General features: G+C 26.7%; 2 protein-coding genes across 2 annotated transcripts in view; one reads left to right on the forward strand and one right to left on the reverse strand.

Moving 5' to 3' along the window:
* The window catches only part of LOC107441470 (voltage-dependent T-type calcium channel subunit alpha-1I), a 313,139-nt gene that overhangs the window by 223,330 nt on the left and 74,105 nt on the right, over positions 1-15,704 (reverse strand). The window lies entirely within an intron of this gene.
* LOC107441473 (adult-specific rigid cuticular protein 12.6) lies at positions 3,526-4,183 on the forward strand (the record flags this gene model as incomplete). The annotated part of the gene is given in 1 exon segment (XM_043045690.2): positions 3,526-4,183. A coding segment is annotated over 1 exon segment (426 nt), but the record flags the coding sequence as incomplete, so codon positions are not given.

Here is a 15,704-nt window from a genome sequence, read left to right on the forward strand (position 1 = left end):
TGTCATTCCCTCACTTTTTAAATAGTGAAAATAATTAATTTACTTATTAATTAATTTGAAAAATAAATTAAAAAATTAATAAATTAATTTATTAAATTAATTAATTTATTTATTAAATTAATTAATTAATTATTAATTATTATAAATTAATTATAAATTAATTATTTAAAAAATTAATTAATTTAAATATTAAGTATAATTTATAGGATATATACTTTCTTTATAATGCCATTACATATTTCTATTAATATAAAAAGTTTCAGAGCTTTTTATTCACTTTACTTTTTTGGGATTTTATGAACTGAAAAATGACAGTTTTCGTGAGAATGACCCATATATATATATATATATCTTGTTCAAATTTTAAATAGTTAATAAAATACTTTTTAATCATCCACTTAGAGTTCAAATATATTTTTTAAACGTTTAGTAGGTGACACTTGCTGTTTATACAGTTTTTCCAAACATTAATTCATTCATTAAATTTAATTAATTAAATTTAGTTTCATATGGGAGAAAAAATTTCAGTTATTTAATAAAAAGTAACTAAAATAAAAAATTTATTTTTTGACCTAATTAGGAATTGACTTTTAAAAATTTTTTTTGACATAATATTTGTTTTCATAAATATGTCGGTTCGATGTTTGGGATTGTATAAATTGAAAATTGGATTCAAACGCATTTGATCCATATTAAGCAATCGACTGTTAGCTTCCAAATCTTGTTGCTTAAGATTCGCAAGAGTAGATTTTTTTTTCGTATCCAATCATTTAATCATGATTATTATTAGATGCTGAATTTGTTTTTATCGAGCTGTGTGTGAAAATCTAGGGCTTCATAATATTCATAAATTTTTCAAATAATTTTTAAGATAATTCAGATTTTGCATTGAAAGTTTTTTTTTTCCAAGAGTGACTGCTGCTTACGTTGCGCTTAGGATAATAATTTATTTTTAAACCTCAAAATTAATATTTTCAAAAATTGCGTAATATACTGCGAGTAATTGATATAGTTAATAAATAATTAATAGCAAAGTTATTGCCATCTCCAATCAATATTAAATCTATTTTGCATACATGATTATAATTCGATTCAATTCCACGAGCAGTACACATCTACATCTACGAGCAGTATACATCTACATCTACGAGCACTGTACATTTTTTACCCTTGATTTACATATTGAAATTAAAATAAGAAATCAAAGGGATCAAAATTCAATGTAATAAAAGAATTTAGAGTAGATTAGATTTGAAGTAATAGGACAATATTTTTAGATACATTGGGTGTAGTTATATTAGGTGTAGTTATATTAGGTGTTATAGCTAAGAGATGAAGTTATTTTGTAGGTGACGTTATTCTCTATCCCCTTAGGTAAAAAAAAAGTCATTTTAAGTTCAGGATCATGATTTAATCCCAGATCATATGTAAAGAATACCAGCTAATAATCTTGAGATTTTAACTCTTCATTTAAATTTTAATATGTTACCAAGTGTCAATTACAAATAATATCAGTTTATGTAATAAGTATAAACCTCGATCAATGTAATTTTGAAGTCAATTGATTTTTGGAATGCCATACAGTGTAAATAATGTGTTAATATTTTAAGATCATTTAAAGTTTCTTCTTAAATACTAATCTTTATTAAATTATGTTGTTAACATCGATTGGGGTTCAAAATTCTTTCTGGTCCTGCATTAGTAAATTAAATCTTATTCACGAGCAACAAAAGCATCCATTTATATTTGAGTTTAAATATTAGATTAATAGATCTAATATGCACATTAGATAACAAAACTTAAAAAACCCATCTATTTAAAAACGACATTTAAGAAATAAATATTGAATTGTGTTTATAACTAAAAGGCTTTTTAAACGAACTTTGATTTTATATTCATTTTGACTTAATATCCTAATTACCTGGAGTCGCCCAAATTAAGTCTGATGCTTAAACCTCCTCTTCTATTTTCTTTAAACATCGGGGCTTATTGTATATATTGTTGAGTTAGCACTAAAACAGTACTTTGGTATTATATTCAAGCTGTAGCAATATATCCCGATACTTAAATATAATGTGTGCCCGGAAATGTGAAGCCGGTATAGAGATAGCTTTAGAAGATAGCTGTTGTCATTTATTTAGATAATTAGATAGCAAAATCTTATAAATTTCAACTTTCACTACTTCTAAGAGAAACTCAATAAGATCGAATAGGTTTTATTGGAATTAAAGAAGAATAAATGGATGCATGATAAGTCTACTTTTAGGAAAATTTACAAATCTTTTAAAAAACGAGGTAAAAGATATGGAATCTAGAACGATTTTTCTGCCTTTAAAAAGAAGATTTTTTAGAATTACATTTAACTCTTTTTTTTCTTCTTGAAAGCATAAGTTTCGAGCAATAATCAAAATAAACTTAGTTTTGAAGAAAAATGTTTAAAAATTAAAGGGAGTTACTTTTTTTTAAACTCCTCAATGCAGTTCATTTAAATCAAAATATATAAATATTTTTTCTATTTAAATTATTACTTCAGTTTTTATAATATTTAATTATATTTATAACATGTGCTAGATTAACTCAGACACTCTTATAAATTAATTTTTTGTTTTAAAGTTTTGAAATGAATGGTTAAAATATATTTTATTTAAAGTATTGGTTTCAAAATGTATTATACAATGAAAAAAACATGAACACCAATTAAATTTTAAATTCTGAATCTAACATAACATTATATTTTACGCAAAATAATGAGTAAAATCTAAAATAATCTCTTAATGAAGTCATTACTTTAAAACTATTCCCATTTTAAAAATGTTTTCCCCCAAATATTTCTATACATTCAGTTGTTACATTCTTTTTTTCTAATACAGAAATATAATAAGAAAATCTGATGATAAAAACTGCTTTCATGAGAATTCTTATTTATTTAGCATCATTAATCATGAAGACAATATTCAAATAAATACAAAAAAAGGTTTCATTTTTCTTTTAAGAAAAATTTAGCCATTAAAATAGGAAATGGTAGAAATATTTCCCTTGTTTTTATTGTTAAATACATTTTGAATACTGAAATAATTATGATACATAGATCTTTAATGAAAGTATTAAATAAGTCTAATGCTCTCATGCCTATTATAGCCTTAGTAATGCTTGCAACATTTTTCATGTTCAAATTTTGAAAACAATGATATATAGCACTAAAAAATAAAATTATTTGTCAAGCTTGTGTAAAATCAATTTTGCTATTATATTTTTATTTCTTATTAAATTTTATAGAATAAAAGTATATTAATAAGTAGGAAATCCCCCCATCTTAATTTTTTTAACAAATAGCAAGTATCGTATAACAATACATGCCGAAAATAATCAAGCATAATGCATGCGTGCTATGTGTACTTTAACAAAAATAGAACTTATTTTATGACATGAAGGTTTTTATGAGACACTAAAAATGAAAATAAATAACAAAATTTTAAGACCGGCATAAAATTTCCTAGATTGTTAAATATATTTTTTTATATTTAGTTAGTTGTTCCATTGTTGCTGGCCTCCGTCGCCTTAGCCGCAGACATGGGCATGAATATTGCTGGTGGCGCTTACAACTTCGGATACAACACAGGAGATGCTGGTGGCCACAGCAGATCGGAGTCTGGACATGGGGGAAATGTTGCTGGCAGTTACAGTTATATTGATGCCAATGGAGACAGACGAGTCGTTTCCTACACCGCCGGACCCGATGGATTCAAAGCTACTGGAGATATTGGAGTAGACAGAAAAACTGCCGCTGAAGCTGCTGCTATTGCTGCACTGGCTCCCAAAGCACCAGCAGCACCTGCTCCAGTAGCACCAGCTGTACCTAATTATTACTACCCGGGTCATTATTCAGGTCATTACTGGGGTCATCCTCACCACGCCTATATGGGACCATCTGGATACTCTGCTTTCTGGTAAATGACTTTGAAGGACTGACATGGATCTCGGAACTTACACTTAAATGGATTTGTGTTACGGCTCTCTTCTTATTGAATCTATTCTCAGGTTCGTGATTGACTGGATTTAAAAATTTAGTGCCATTAAAAAGCTTTACTGTAAATAAGAAATTATCACGGAATTATTTGTTCAATTATTTGTTGGAATTATTTGTTTTTATTTGTTGGGAATAAATTATATGCAATTCTTTTCACTTTTGTGTCTGCCTATTTAATTACAGCAAAGCATTATTTCTTAACGCTAAAAATATCACAGTTAAATAAAATTGAAAAAAAAAAACTACTACAACGCTAAAAGTTATCCCAGTAAATAAGAAGAACTACAACAGTATTACATGAAAAACATTTAAATGTACATTTAATCTTCGTCTCTCCCTATGCTGATCACTAGGATTTAGAATTACAGTGAATTTTTCTGTATTGGGATATTTTTCTTTGTCTCCAGAAAATACTATTTTTATAGTTTGATATAATTTTAAAAACGAACAGCAGCAGGTTTCGTATGTCAATATTAGAAATTACTCTCAACAAATTAAAATCAGAGTTATTTTTATTAAAATTAAATATAAATTTCACTGAAATCAAATATAAAATTTCAACTAAGAAATATACTTATCACATTATTATATATTGGATTTTATCAGAAATTGTTACATCAGTGGTTAATTTTTTTTTAAATTTTTAACAGAAATTTTTATGTGATTTTTGTGCATTTATTAAATTTATTAACAGTACAGAAGATCAAAGAGAAGCATGAGGATGTAAAAATAAAGTTGAAATAATAGTTAAATTACTTTAAAGTATTATAACTACATATATATTAGCCAAACTACCCTCAGAGTTGAAACAAAACTAAACAATATATTTTGACATGGAATATAATAGCATTACTGTTTTAATAAATTGATAAACAACGAGTGTAAAAATTTAAATCATAGGAAAACAAACAACCTGTTAAATCAGATTTATAAGATTTAAACTATTCGCAAGATTTCCTCTGTAAGAGATTGAAATTTTGTTTAATGTTAAGAATTCTTGACTTTTCATTTTGACAAATTCAACCTAGACTCATTACACATATCTTTAATTACATCATTTATCCTTTAAAAATATTAAACATGTCTATAAAACCAGTATGTAACAGCTTGCTTTCTCTTAAACTGAATTCTTTAGTTTGTAAGATAACTAGACATATCATGATTGTAGATAAACTCTAGAACTATAAATTTGTCTATTTGCGTGTAATTATTATTTTTATAATTCACGCTGTCTATTTTTGAATAAATCAAATGCAAATCCCCCTTTTTCTTAAAAAAAAAATGTGAAATTGCTCACATTAATGATAAATTCAAGTAAATAATTCTTAACACTACTCTAAAGATAATTCCGTTCGTAAAGAAAATATACTTTTTTTAACCAAGTGCAGCACATTTCCAAATAAAAGTCTCATGCAGTTAATATCTGGGCACTAAGCCGTAAAATTAAAGTAGAATTCCTTAAATATACAGTCCATTTAGCTATAACAGGTAGCATTCCCGGTAGTCTCTGAATTATTTGTTCTGATCCTCGAAAGTAGAATCTCGCACTTTAAAGATAGTTCACATTTAAGTGAGCAATTAGTGAGACAACGCTAAGAGATCCCATAGCTTATTGCTATCTAAAGACTGTTAATTCTTCTTTCCAACTAAATAGATTAAATAAATTGCGGAAAACCAAAGCATTTTAATTAAAAATGTCGCCATCTTTTATCCGGTAGAAAATCGTCACTTTTTTTGTACGAGTGCACATACACACTTTTTCTTATGCAAGTAGAATGTCCATAAATTTTAAACATTTAATTAATTAGGTAAACAAAATTTTTGGTTAAAAGAGAAAATTCGAAACTTTTTAATGTATAATGAATAAACCGTGCACAATTTTTTGATGAAGTTAAGTAAGCATACAAACTTTTTGACGCAAAAACAAAATTCTTAATTTTGTAATTCACAGTAGGCAAATAACATAAAGTCCCTGACTAAATTATCAGAGGCACTATAAGATTCTATGTAAAATCTTAATTATAAGGTGATACTATACAGCTTTATTGTTTTTATATGACTAAAACCGATATGCACTTGTTTACGTTAGTGTATCAATGGGTTAAATTAGATGATAGATAATATAAATTGGATAAATTAGACGATATGTAATATAAATATAGAATATTTATTATATCAGGTATTTTATTAGTATATTATAATAATTAGACAAAATGATTAGATGCAATGTAGTTTTTTAATAATGACATCTTTTGCATGAGTTTATAGGCAATAATTTTATACTCACACACACATGCAATGGGGATTTATAAGGAGATTTTTTATATACTTCCTACTTGTATTTATTTTTAACGTATTGCATTACAATGTTTGCCCATTCATACACTATCGTAAACAAGTGCAAACCGTGTAAAAACAATAAAGCTGTAAAGTATCACCTAAAAATTAAGATTTTACATAGAATCTTATAGTGTGTCTAATAATTTGACCTGGGACATAAATTTACTTTTTTCTAAAGTGCATTTCCTTTAACGTATTTTCAATGCTTAAAAAAAGCATAAAGAATAGTTAGCGTTGAATATTTCACTTCTGAATATAAACAAAAGAAACATATCACATTTGACTTTTTTAATTGAAGTCTTTTATGTTGTGATGCGTCTATACCGATTTTTCGTTTATTTAAAAAGCATTTNCAAACTACCCTCAGAGTTGAAACAAAACTAAACAATATATTTTGACATGGAATATAATAGCATTACTGTTTTAATAAATTGATAAACAACGAGTGTAAAAATTTATATCATAGGAAAATAAAGAACCTGTTAAATCAGATTTATAAGATTAAATTATTCGCAAGATTTCCTCTGAAAGAGACTGTAATTTTGTGGAATATTGAGAATTTCTCCCTTTTCGTTTTGACAAATTCAACCTAGACACATTACACATATCTTTAATTACATCATTTAGATGTTGAAAACATTAAGCACGTCTATAAAAACAGTATTTAAAAGCTTTCTTTCTTTTAAACAGAATTCTTGAGTTTGTAAGATAACTACACATATCCTGATTGTATCCTGATTGTAGAACTATAAATTTGCTTATTTGCGTGCAATTATTATTTTTGTAATTCACGCTGTCTATTTTTTTTAATAAATCAAATGCAAATCCCTTTTATTTTTGTTAAAAAAAATTCAAAATTGCTCACATTAATGATGAATTCAAATAAATAATTCTTAACACTACACTAAAGATAATTCCGTTCGTAAAGAAAAAATATTTTTTTAACCAAATGAAGCACATTTCCAAATAAAAGTCACATGTCGTTAATATCTGGGCACTAAGCCGTAAAATTAAAGTTGAATTCTTTAAATATACAGTCCATTTAGCTTTAACAGGTAGAATTCCCGGTAGTCTCTGAATTATTTGTTCTGATCCTCGAAAGTAGAATCTCGCACTTTAAAGATAGTTCACATTTAAGTGAGCAATTAGTGAGACAACGCTAAGAGATCCCATCGCTTATTGCAATCTAAAGACTGTTAATTCTTCTTTCCAACTAAATAGATTAAATAAATTGCGGGAAACCAAAGCATTTTAATTAAAAATGTCGCCCTCTTTTATCCAGTAGAAAATCGTCACTTTTTGTTCTATAAGTGCGCACACACTTTTTTTATGCAAGTAATGAATATCCATAAATTTTTAACATTTAATTAATTAGGTAAACGAAATTTTTCGTCCAAAATGAGTGATTTCAAAAAGTTAATTCGGAGAATTTCTTCGAGAAAATTTCTGATACACACATGCTAAATTATATTCAGAAAATACAAAAAAAATGAAATAAAAAGAGAAACATACACGATTATTTTTGCATTTGAATAAATATTTTCTTGGATGCAAAACCCGAGAAATAATTTTTTTTGCACCGCTGGTGTGTTAAATTTCACAGAAACGAAGAAGTTTGGTTTCTATTAATGAGAAAAGTATTTTAAACTCATATAGATTTCTTACGAAAATTGTCCGAAAAACAAATGACAACTAATATATTTTAGTTCGCAGGCCACAAAAAAAGGCTTCGCTGACCGGATGCAGCCCCCGGGCGCCAGTTGGAAACCCCTGTTCTATGCTATTATTTTTCTACAACTATATTTATTTCAAAAATATTTCTAAAAAATTCAGACATCCTTTGAAAGAATTTATAAATGAATGATTATTTTAAAATTGTTCTCGTCTGAGTTCTACTTACTCAGTTGAGTTACTGAGTTGTCTCGACTTCTGAATTGTAGGTATTTTAATTATTTTAGAATAGTTTGCATAATATAAAATAACGTTTATCATTTTGATTTGCATCAAGTTGATTTCGAGTAGACATTTTTGATTATTATTGATTATTTTTTACTTTTTCCGTTTATTGTCATAAAAAAAGTAATTGTATCTGATTTACTTTGTGGTTGCATTTTCGAAAAACATTATAAATACTGGAAATAGAAATTTTTTTAAAAAATATTGTTCGATTTTCTTCAAAATACGAAATATTCTAAATTACAAGTATTTTTATAAATTTTAGATAAAGGAAAATAATTATATTAAATTATTAATTTTTATAACTATTTCTCGAAGGTTCTTTCGTTTTATGAAATCATCATTTCAAACGGAAAATATGCTATTCTAATCATTATTTTTAATTAATGAAAGCTTATTATATTTTTTAGTTTACGTGTTGACTTTAGCACTCCATAGTTGGTTTCTTCAAAACTACACATAAATCGGGAAATTTTTAAATCAATTTAAACGCTTTGTAGGTGAGTTTCCAAAAACAATATACATCTTTTTAATTGTTTAAACATTTTAAAATACAATAAATTTTTATCAGCAATATAGCACATATAGCCTTTAAAATTTGTTCCTAGTTTTCATTTTAAAACTGTATGTTTTTGACTGGAATTACAAATAGCAAATCATGTAAATCAAAAAGATGAAATATCATTTTCAAAATATTTTAAAATAATTTAGAAATGAAAATTAAATTACTATATTTTCGAAATGTTCATTATTAGCCGCAATCAGTTGTTGCAATCGCAGTGATGCCACGGGCGACTAAAAATGAAAAAAGTGGTATAAACTCAATTCATCTTTATTTACTTAATCTATTCAATCTTAATTACACTCATTACTCGCATTGCAAATTATTTATATTAAGAGTGAAAACATTTTTGAGAATATTTTTACTAGTGAACTGAAAGAAATATGCTAGAAATATGCAAATTTTAATCTTTTTTAATAGACTTTCGCTACATATTAATAATCACTTTTTGCAATTTTAGTTACCTGTGGCATCCCTGTAATCGAAGGACGTAATCACCAAACTCAATGATAATGGGCATTTGTATTGCCATCTGTCGAAAACTTTTTAAACTAAAATAAATAAAAATTACCTGGGAACAAAATGTGTGCCCCATTAAATGAATTAGATGCGGAAAAGTATTTTTTTTTCAACCTTAGCCCTTTTCTAGCTTTACACTTACGAAAAGTGCTTATTTTGGGTCATCCTTAGATTAAAATAAAAGCTCTACCTCAAGTTTAAGGCTCAGAAGCTGTGCTTTTATTATTATTTTTTAAATATTTTAAGTATAAAAAGAGTTAGAAATCAACCCGAACAAGCATTTTTTTTAAAAATAAAAAATTCAACAACACGGACAGTCAAGAGAAGAAAAACATTAAATTTTTTATCTGCTTCGATATCTCTTTAAAAAAATGTCACTGAAAAACTTTTTTTTCATCGGAAAAAAGATGGATTGTACAAGTATTTTAAAAGCAGAGGAATCAAGCGAAATGTTCATAAATAAAATAAAAAAAGATGTTTTTTCATACTTGTGACTGAAATTCTTTTAGATTCGAAAAGATTGTTTTCCTTTGTCGACTAACCCTTTCACTAATTCGCCCATTTACTGATTTATCTATTCAATGGTTTATCCACTCATTTATTCACTTATTTACTGACTTACCTGTTCAAGGATTTACCTGATTACTGATTTTCTTACTTTTTCTTTCGACCATTCATTGATACCCTAGCTCTTTGATTTGCCTGCTCTTCGATTTTAATTTTATTTTTATCAATATTTTCTCAACAAAAAAAAGAATGAAGAAAGTTATTAAATGTTTTTGTTAGAAATTAAATAATTTTCTTAAATAAAAAAAATATTGATTTGTAGCTTGTAAAACAAAAAAATCACATGCAACAAGCAATCCTTAATCACATGCAACACGTTGCATGTGACTACTGATGCAACATTACGGATGCAATATGTCACCACGCACGAAATTTGAACTTTCGATCTCAGGGCAGAATTCTGTAACTTAAACAGTGGGCATTCCATTTTTGGTTCGAGCATCTTATTCGCAAATTTATTATTCTTTATTTCGCAAAAATATTAGCTTTTCCAGAAATTAGGGGGTTGTCTATCTTTCCCCTTCCAATTAAAATTCCACATACGAAACAGAATGCTTCCTGTAGACGACGAAGGGAAGAATTGGGAAGAAACCAGAAATTCCTCTGCATTTTAAATTTTAAACTGTGGCTACAGATTAGAAACAAATAATTGTGGAGCTATATTTCGATGCTTTTATTCTTAGTATTGTCGTTTGGAATAAGAAAGTTGTTTGCATTAATTCTTAGTTTTTGCATTGGAAATTAAAATATTCTTTGAACAAAAATTGCGTTTAACCTTCAGGAGGAAACCTAATTAATTTAGTTAAACAATAAGAAATGTAAGTAAATTAGCTAATATGCAAAGTAAATAAATAAAAATGCAATTTTGTCATCTACCAAATGTAGTTTTTTTAGTTATTTGCAAGCTAGTTTATTGATTTGGTCACTCGCAGATTTGGGCATTCCCTTTATCGCAAATTAACAATGTTTTATGAAGAAAAAAAATCACAAAAAAAAATTCCACAGTTTCTTCCGTGCCTTACATTTCAGGCAAAGCAATATATTTTAACTATGTATACCATCTCGCCATAAGGAGTTATCTGAGATTAGAACCGATAAAAAGTGAAATGTTTGAAAGTTATTAAAACTTTAATGGCTAGAACTCTTCCCCTAAAGGAATATTAGCAAAATCAATACATATTCTCGGGCTCTATTTTTTTTTTTTGCAAAAGTTTGAGCCTAGATAATTCAGCGTAACTTTTAAAATGTTTAAACCTTTTATTACAAAGAAATTTTCTTTTCACAAACGGTTCTTCATATGTTTTGTTCAACATAGAAGAATAACAAAATGACATCGGTTAATTCCCATTAGCCTTAATTAATCACTAGTACGCGTCTCTTTTGACCGCAGAATCCATTCAAAGCAAATACTGATTGGATTAAGTAGCTATTTTCGCAGCCGTCGTTGAACAGCCGACATAATTTTTGAGACTACTAATGCTCAAGCCTTGTAATTTTGAACCCAAACCAGAAGACAAAGGAGCTCCTGGATGAAGCATTCGGGGAAATTTATCTTCGTGAAGGACTTTTTGATGGAACTAAACAGCCTTTGCGGTACATGGTTAGGAAAACCAAGCAAACCACCCACGATTAGCCCGATTGCAAGGGAACTTTAAACCATGATTAGTCTACCCCTGAGGATATTTTTACGTCAGCACTGTGGTCGGTGTGAATCGGGTGCGGAATTCGTAGCGACTAGCCATGGCTGGGATTCGAACCCGGTTCACCTCATTGGAAGGCGAACGCTCTATCCCCTGAGTAACCACGGATCTACGTAGTTATTTTTGTCAAGAAGTTTGTTCCAATGAAGGATTTCGGATGTCTTTTTGGTTTCAAGGTTTCTGGAGTGAACCATTGACAGTCGCTCATATAGATTGACTGTTTAAGGCTGGCTATATGATAGAAAAGAGGCATGCATAGTATCGTTTGAGGTTCAAAAAATATGTCGATTAAATATGAGGCTCGAAAAAAAATTGAGGATAAGAAATGGCGTCAGTCATTATAATAATGAGCTGTTAAAGATCAAGGTTCGTTTTTTACTGTTTAACATAAGTTTTAAAAAAAATGTATCAAACTTTTTAATTGAACTCATAAAAAAAACAATTTAAAGGAATATCATACACTATTAAAAGGTTTAAAACAAAAATAAAACAGTTCCAAATTCTTCAATTTTGTGCATATATTTATTTATTTAAAAAAAATGGATTTAAAAATGTGATTTCTGCTTTTGTTTATCTTTTATGCCAACCCCTCCCTCCCAAAAAAAACAATAAAGATAAAAAAAGAAATTTATGTATAAAACATTTTGCTTTTGGAAAAATTTCCAAACACATATAATCAAAACCTAAACGTTTTTTTTTTTGGTATCGTATATCATCAGAAACGTTAACGTTTTTTATAATTGAGTAATTTATCAGAAACGTAATTTTTTTTAATATGGTGATTTATCAGAAACTTACATGTTTTTTCTAAGATGGTGAGTATTCAGAAATGTGACTATGTTTTAAGATATTCAAAACTTAAGCGGAAAAAAACATAAATTTCAAGAACATTACTAACAAATGACCTAATTTTAAGCATAATCACAGAAATAACTGTTATCCACCTTCTCAAATTTCTGTAAGCGGTTATCCATATTGACAATCACTAACTTACGAAAAATAAATAATAAAATAAATAAAATATATGAAATAAAATAATAGTTCTTCGTTTGCATGAAACAAAAGGTAAAAAATGCATCTAACTAAAGTTTTATGCATGAAAAAAAGTTTAAAATATTTCTTTTTTACTGACATATCTAATGATATTTAGTATTCTGGAACAGAAGGGACTTTTTTTGAATATAAGACGGAATCTGACAACACTTAAATTTATTTATTTTTTTACGTTAAATTAGGTACTAATGGTATTACTTTAATTTATTTTTAATTATCCTTTTAAATTAATGATAATATTTTAAAATTTAACGTTACTCTCTTGAATTATTTAAAAAGAAATAAACACAACTGTAGATAAACATTTACATTTCTAAGTATATTTCACAATTAATTTTTTAAAATTTTTCTTTAAAATGTTAGTTTAGAAATTTAAATATATTTTTCTTTTTTTAAACAAAGTGTAATTTTTAAAAATAATTTTTTTTTCTTCAAAATTTGAAAAAAAAAATATTTATAAAAACTTATAAATAAAATTTTAAACATTTTAAAAATTATAAAAACTAAAAAAATAAAATAAAGATATTTAAAAAACTAAAAGTAAATATTTAATAAATTCGCAATTAGTTTTTAAATATCTTTCAAAGGAAAGGCACTCAAATGCATTAAATACATAATTAAAAAATTTTTAAAAAATGGAGTACATAATGAAACCAATCAAAACAATTTATTTTTTTCGTTATCATAAAAAAACTTTTGCCCATAAAATCATTAATGGATTATAAAAAATAAATTCTTCAAACATCTTTATTGAATTTTCTTAACAAGGAACAAATTTTTTCTCAAAAATTCCTTTCGCCTTTTTTTTTTTAACTTCCAAACAACGCATCGATTACACTTATGAAAACCCACGTCATCAACTCTTTTCTCTTTATTTTTTCTTTCCATCAAGTATTATTTGGTTACCATGGAAATAACATCTCAGCCGCCACTTATTACTTCATCAGCCAATCGTCTTTTTTAATTTTTTTTGTCTAGTTGTATCTTTTGAATCTTGATTAAAAAAAAGAGCCGATTTCTTATACACCTTGGCACTTGTGATGTTAAAAACTGCTATGCATAAACATAGCTCATTGATAGATTACAGAGGTAAATGGAAAAAAAGTAAAATGTCTGCAAAAAAGGCTATCGTTTTTTTTTCTAAAGAATAGTTATCAAAATAAATGTTCAACTGAGAATTTTTTAAAAATTTTCTTCGCCAAAATATGTTCAAGTTCTTAGGTTTTGGCGATACTTCATTTGTGCTCATTTCTTGAATTCGGTATAAAATTTTTCTTTTGTATAATTATTCTTTAAAGAAAAGGAAAGAAAAGGAACAGATTAAAATCATGCATAGGTCATGGAAAAAATAAGCCTATTTTTTTTAAATAAAAATGAAGAATATGAACAATTTAAATAATATCTCGAACTATATTTTTTTTCTTCTTCTAAAATCATGGAATAGAGTGTAAGTGGAAAAAATATTATTGAATCTTTAAAATGCGTTAAAATTGTAAAAAATTTCTTTTGAAAAAATAAATAGATTTTAACCATTTATTTAGTACAGCTATTAAGATTCATTCTTGAACTAAAATGATTTTTTTAAAATTCATTTTTAATTGTATTTTTCTCTAAAAAAAGTCTTTGAAAACGAACATCCTTGAAAGTTATTTAAATTTCAGTTTAATAAACGTGGTCTATAATCAGGTGTATAATGAAGTAGTTATTGTTAAAAATAAAATTACATATTTGTTTCCTAAAAGCAGAGCTAAAAATTAAATTAATCCTTATTTTGAAATTCCAAACAAAAATAAATTTAAAAAAGAAATAGCTTAGTGTAAAGAACAATTATTATTGAAAATATGCATGTCATGTAGAGCGTAATGTCCTCACGATCGGAAGTGACAATACCGCACTAAATAAACATTTTATTCTAAAGGCAGGAAAATCTTAAAGAGCTAGAATATGAGTCACAATAAAAACCACGGAAGCTTTAAGCAAGTTTAGAAGTGGAAAATATCTTGCTACTAAATATTAGAGCAGATATAAATCGTCGAAAAAAATTGAATGGAATCATACATAAACTTATGTATTGCGAATCATATATGCTAATTAATAGTGAATCAGTTATGCTTATAATGCATAAGCTTTTAAATTGTCTGCTAGAAATATAAAATGAAAAGCATCCAGAAGTGAAAATAAATTATTAAAACTAAAAATGTAATAGAATGCAATTAAAAATGTATTACATATTTTTTTTCTCTTTTTCTTCCGAATGGATAAATCTGCAGATTTATCATACAGAATCATGTTTACTAATCATGTATAGATTTGTTACTTAAATGATTGATTTATTATCATATATACTTATAGATACAGAATCCTGCTTACTAATCATGCATGGATTTGTTACTTAAATGATTGATTTATTATCATATATACTTATAGATACAGAATCCTGTTTACTAATCATGCATGGATTTGTTACTGAAATGATTGAAAATTATTAAAATAAATGCTTCTTTCAGTTTATTTAATATATAGAAACCTGCAAAACAAAAATAAAGAATTAAACCTGAAATCTCTACATAATAACTCATATATCGGGGCATATATTTTGTGAATCAAGCATGCTTAGTCACAGTGAGGCATTTATAATCATATATGTGATTATTAAAAATACGAAATATAAAAGGAAATGCCTTTTTTTCTTCCTTTTTACAGAAAAACAACGAAAAACAATTCAAGACACTTGATTTCTCAATTCGCTAAATTGCTTTAGAAATATTTTCTTGAAATATACGAATGCAAAAACATATATTGTGAATCATGCACGCTAATTAACTGCGAATAATGTATGATAATTAATTGCGAAAAATCTATGCTAATTAATAAGGAATCATGTACTCTGATAAGAGAATAACAAATGCTAACTAGTAATGAACCATATATGAATTGATGAATATATATATGATGATATATATATATATATATTTGCATT

Source organism: Parasteatoda tepidariorum, chromosome 3 (assembly GCF_043381705.1).
Source record: "Parasteatoda tepidariorum isolate YZ-2023 chromosome 3, CAS_Ptep_4.0, whole genome shotgun sequence".
NCBI classification, from domain to species: Eukaryota; Metazoa; Arthropoda; class Arachnida; order Araneae; family Theridiidae; genus Parasteatoda; species Parasteatoda tepidariorum.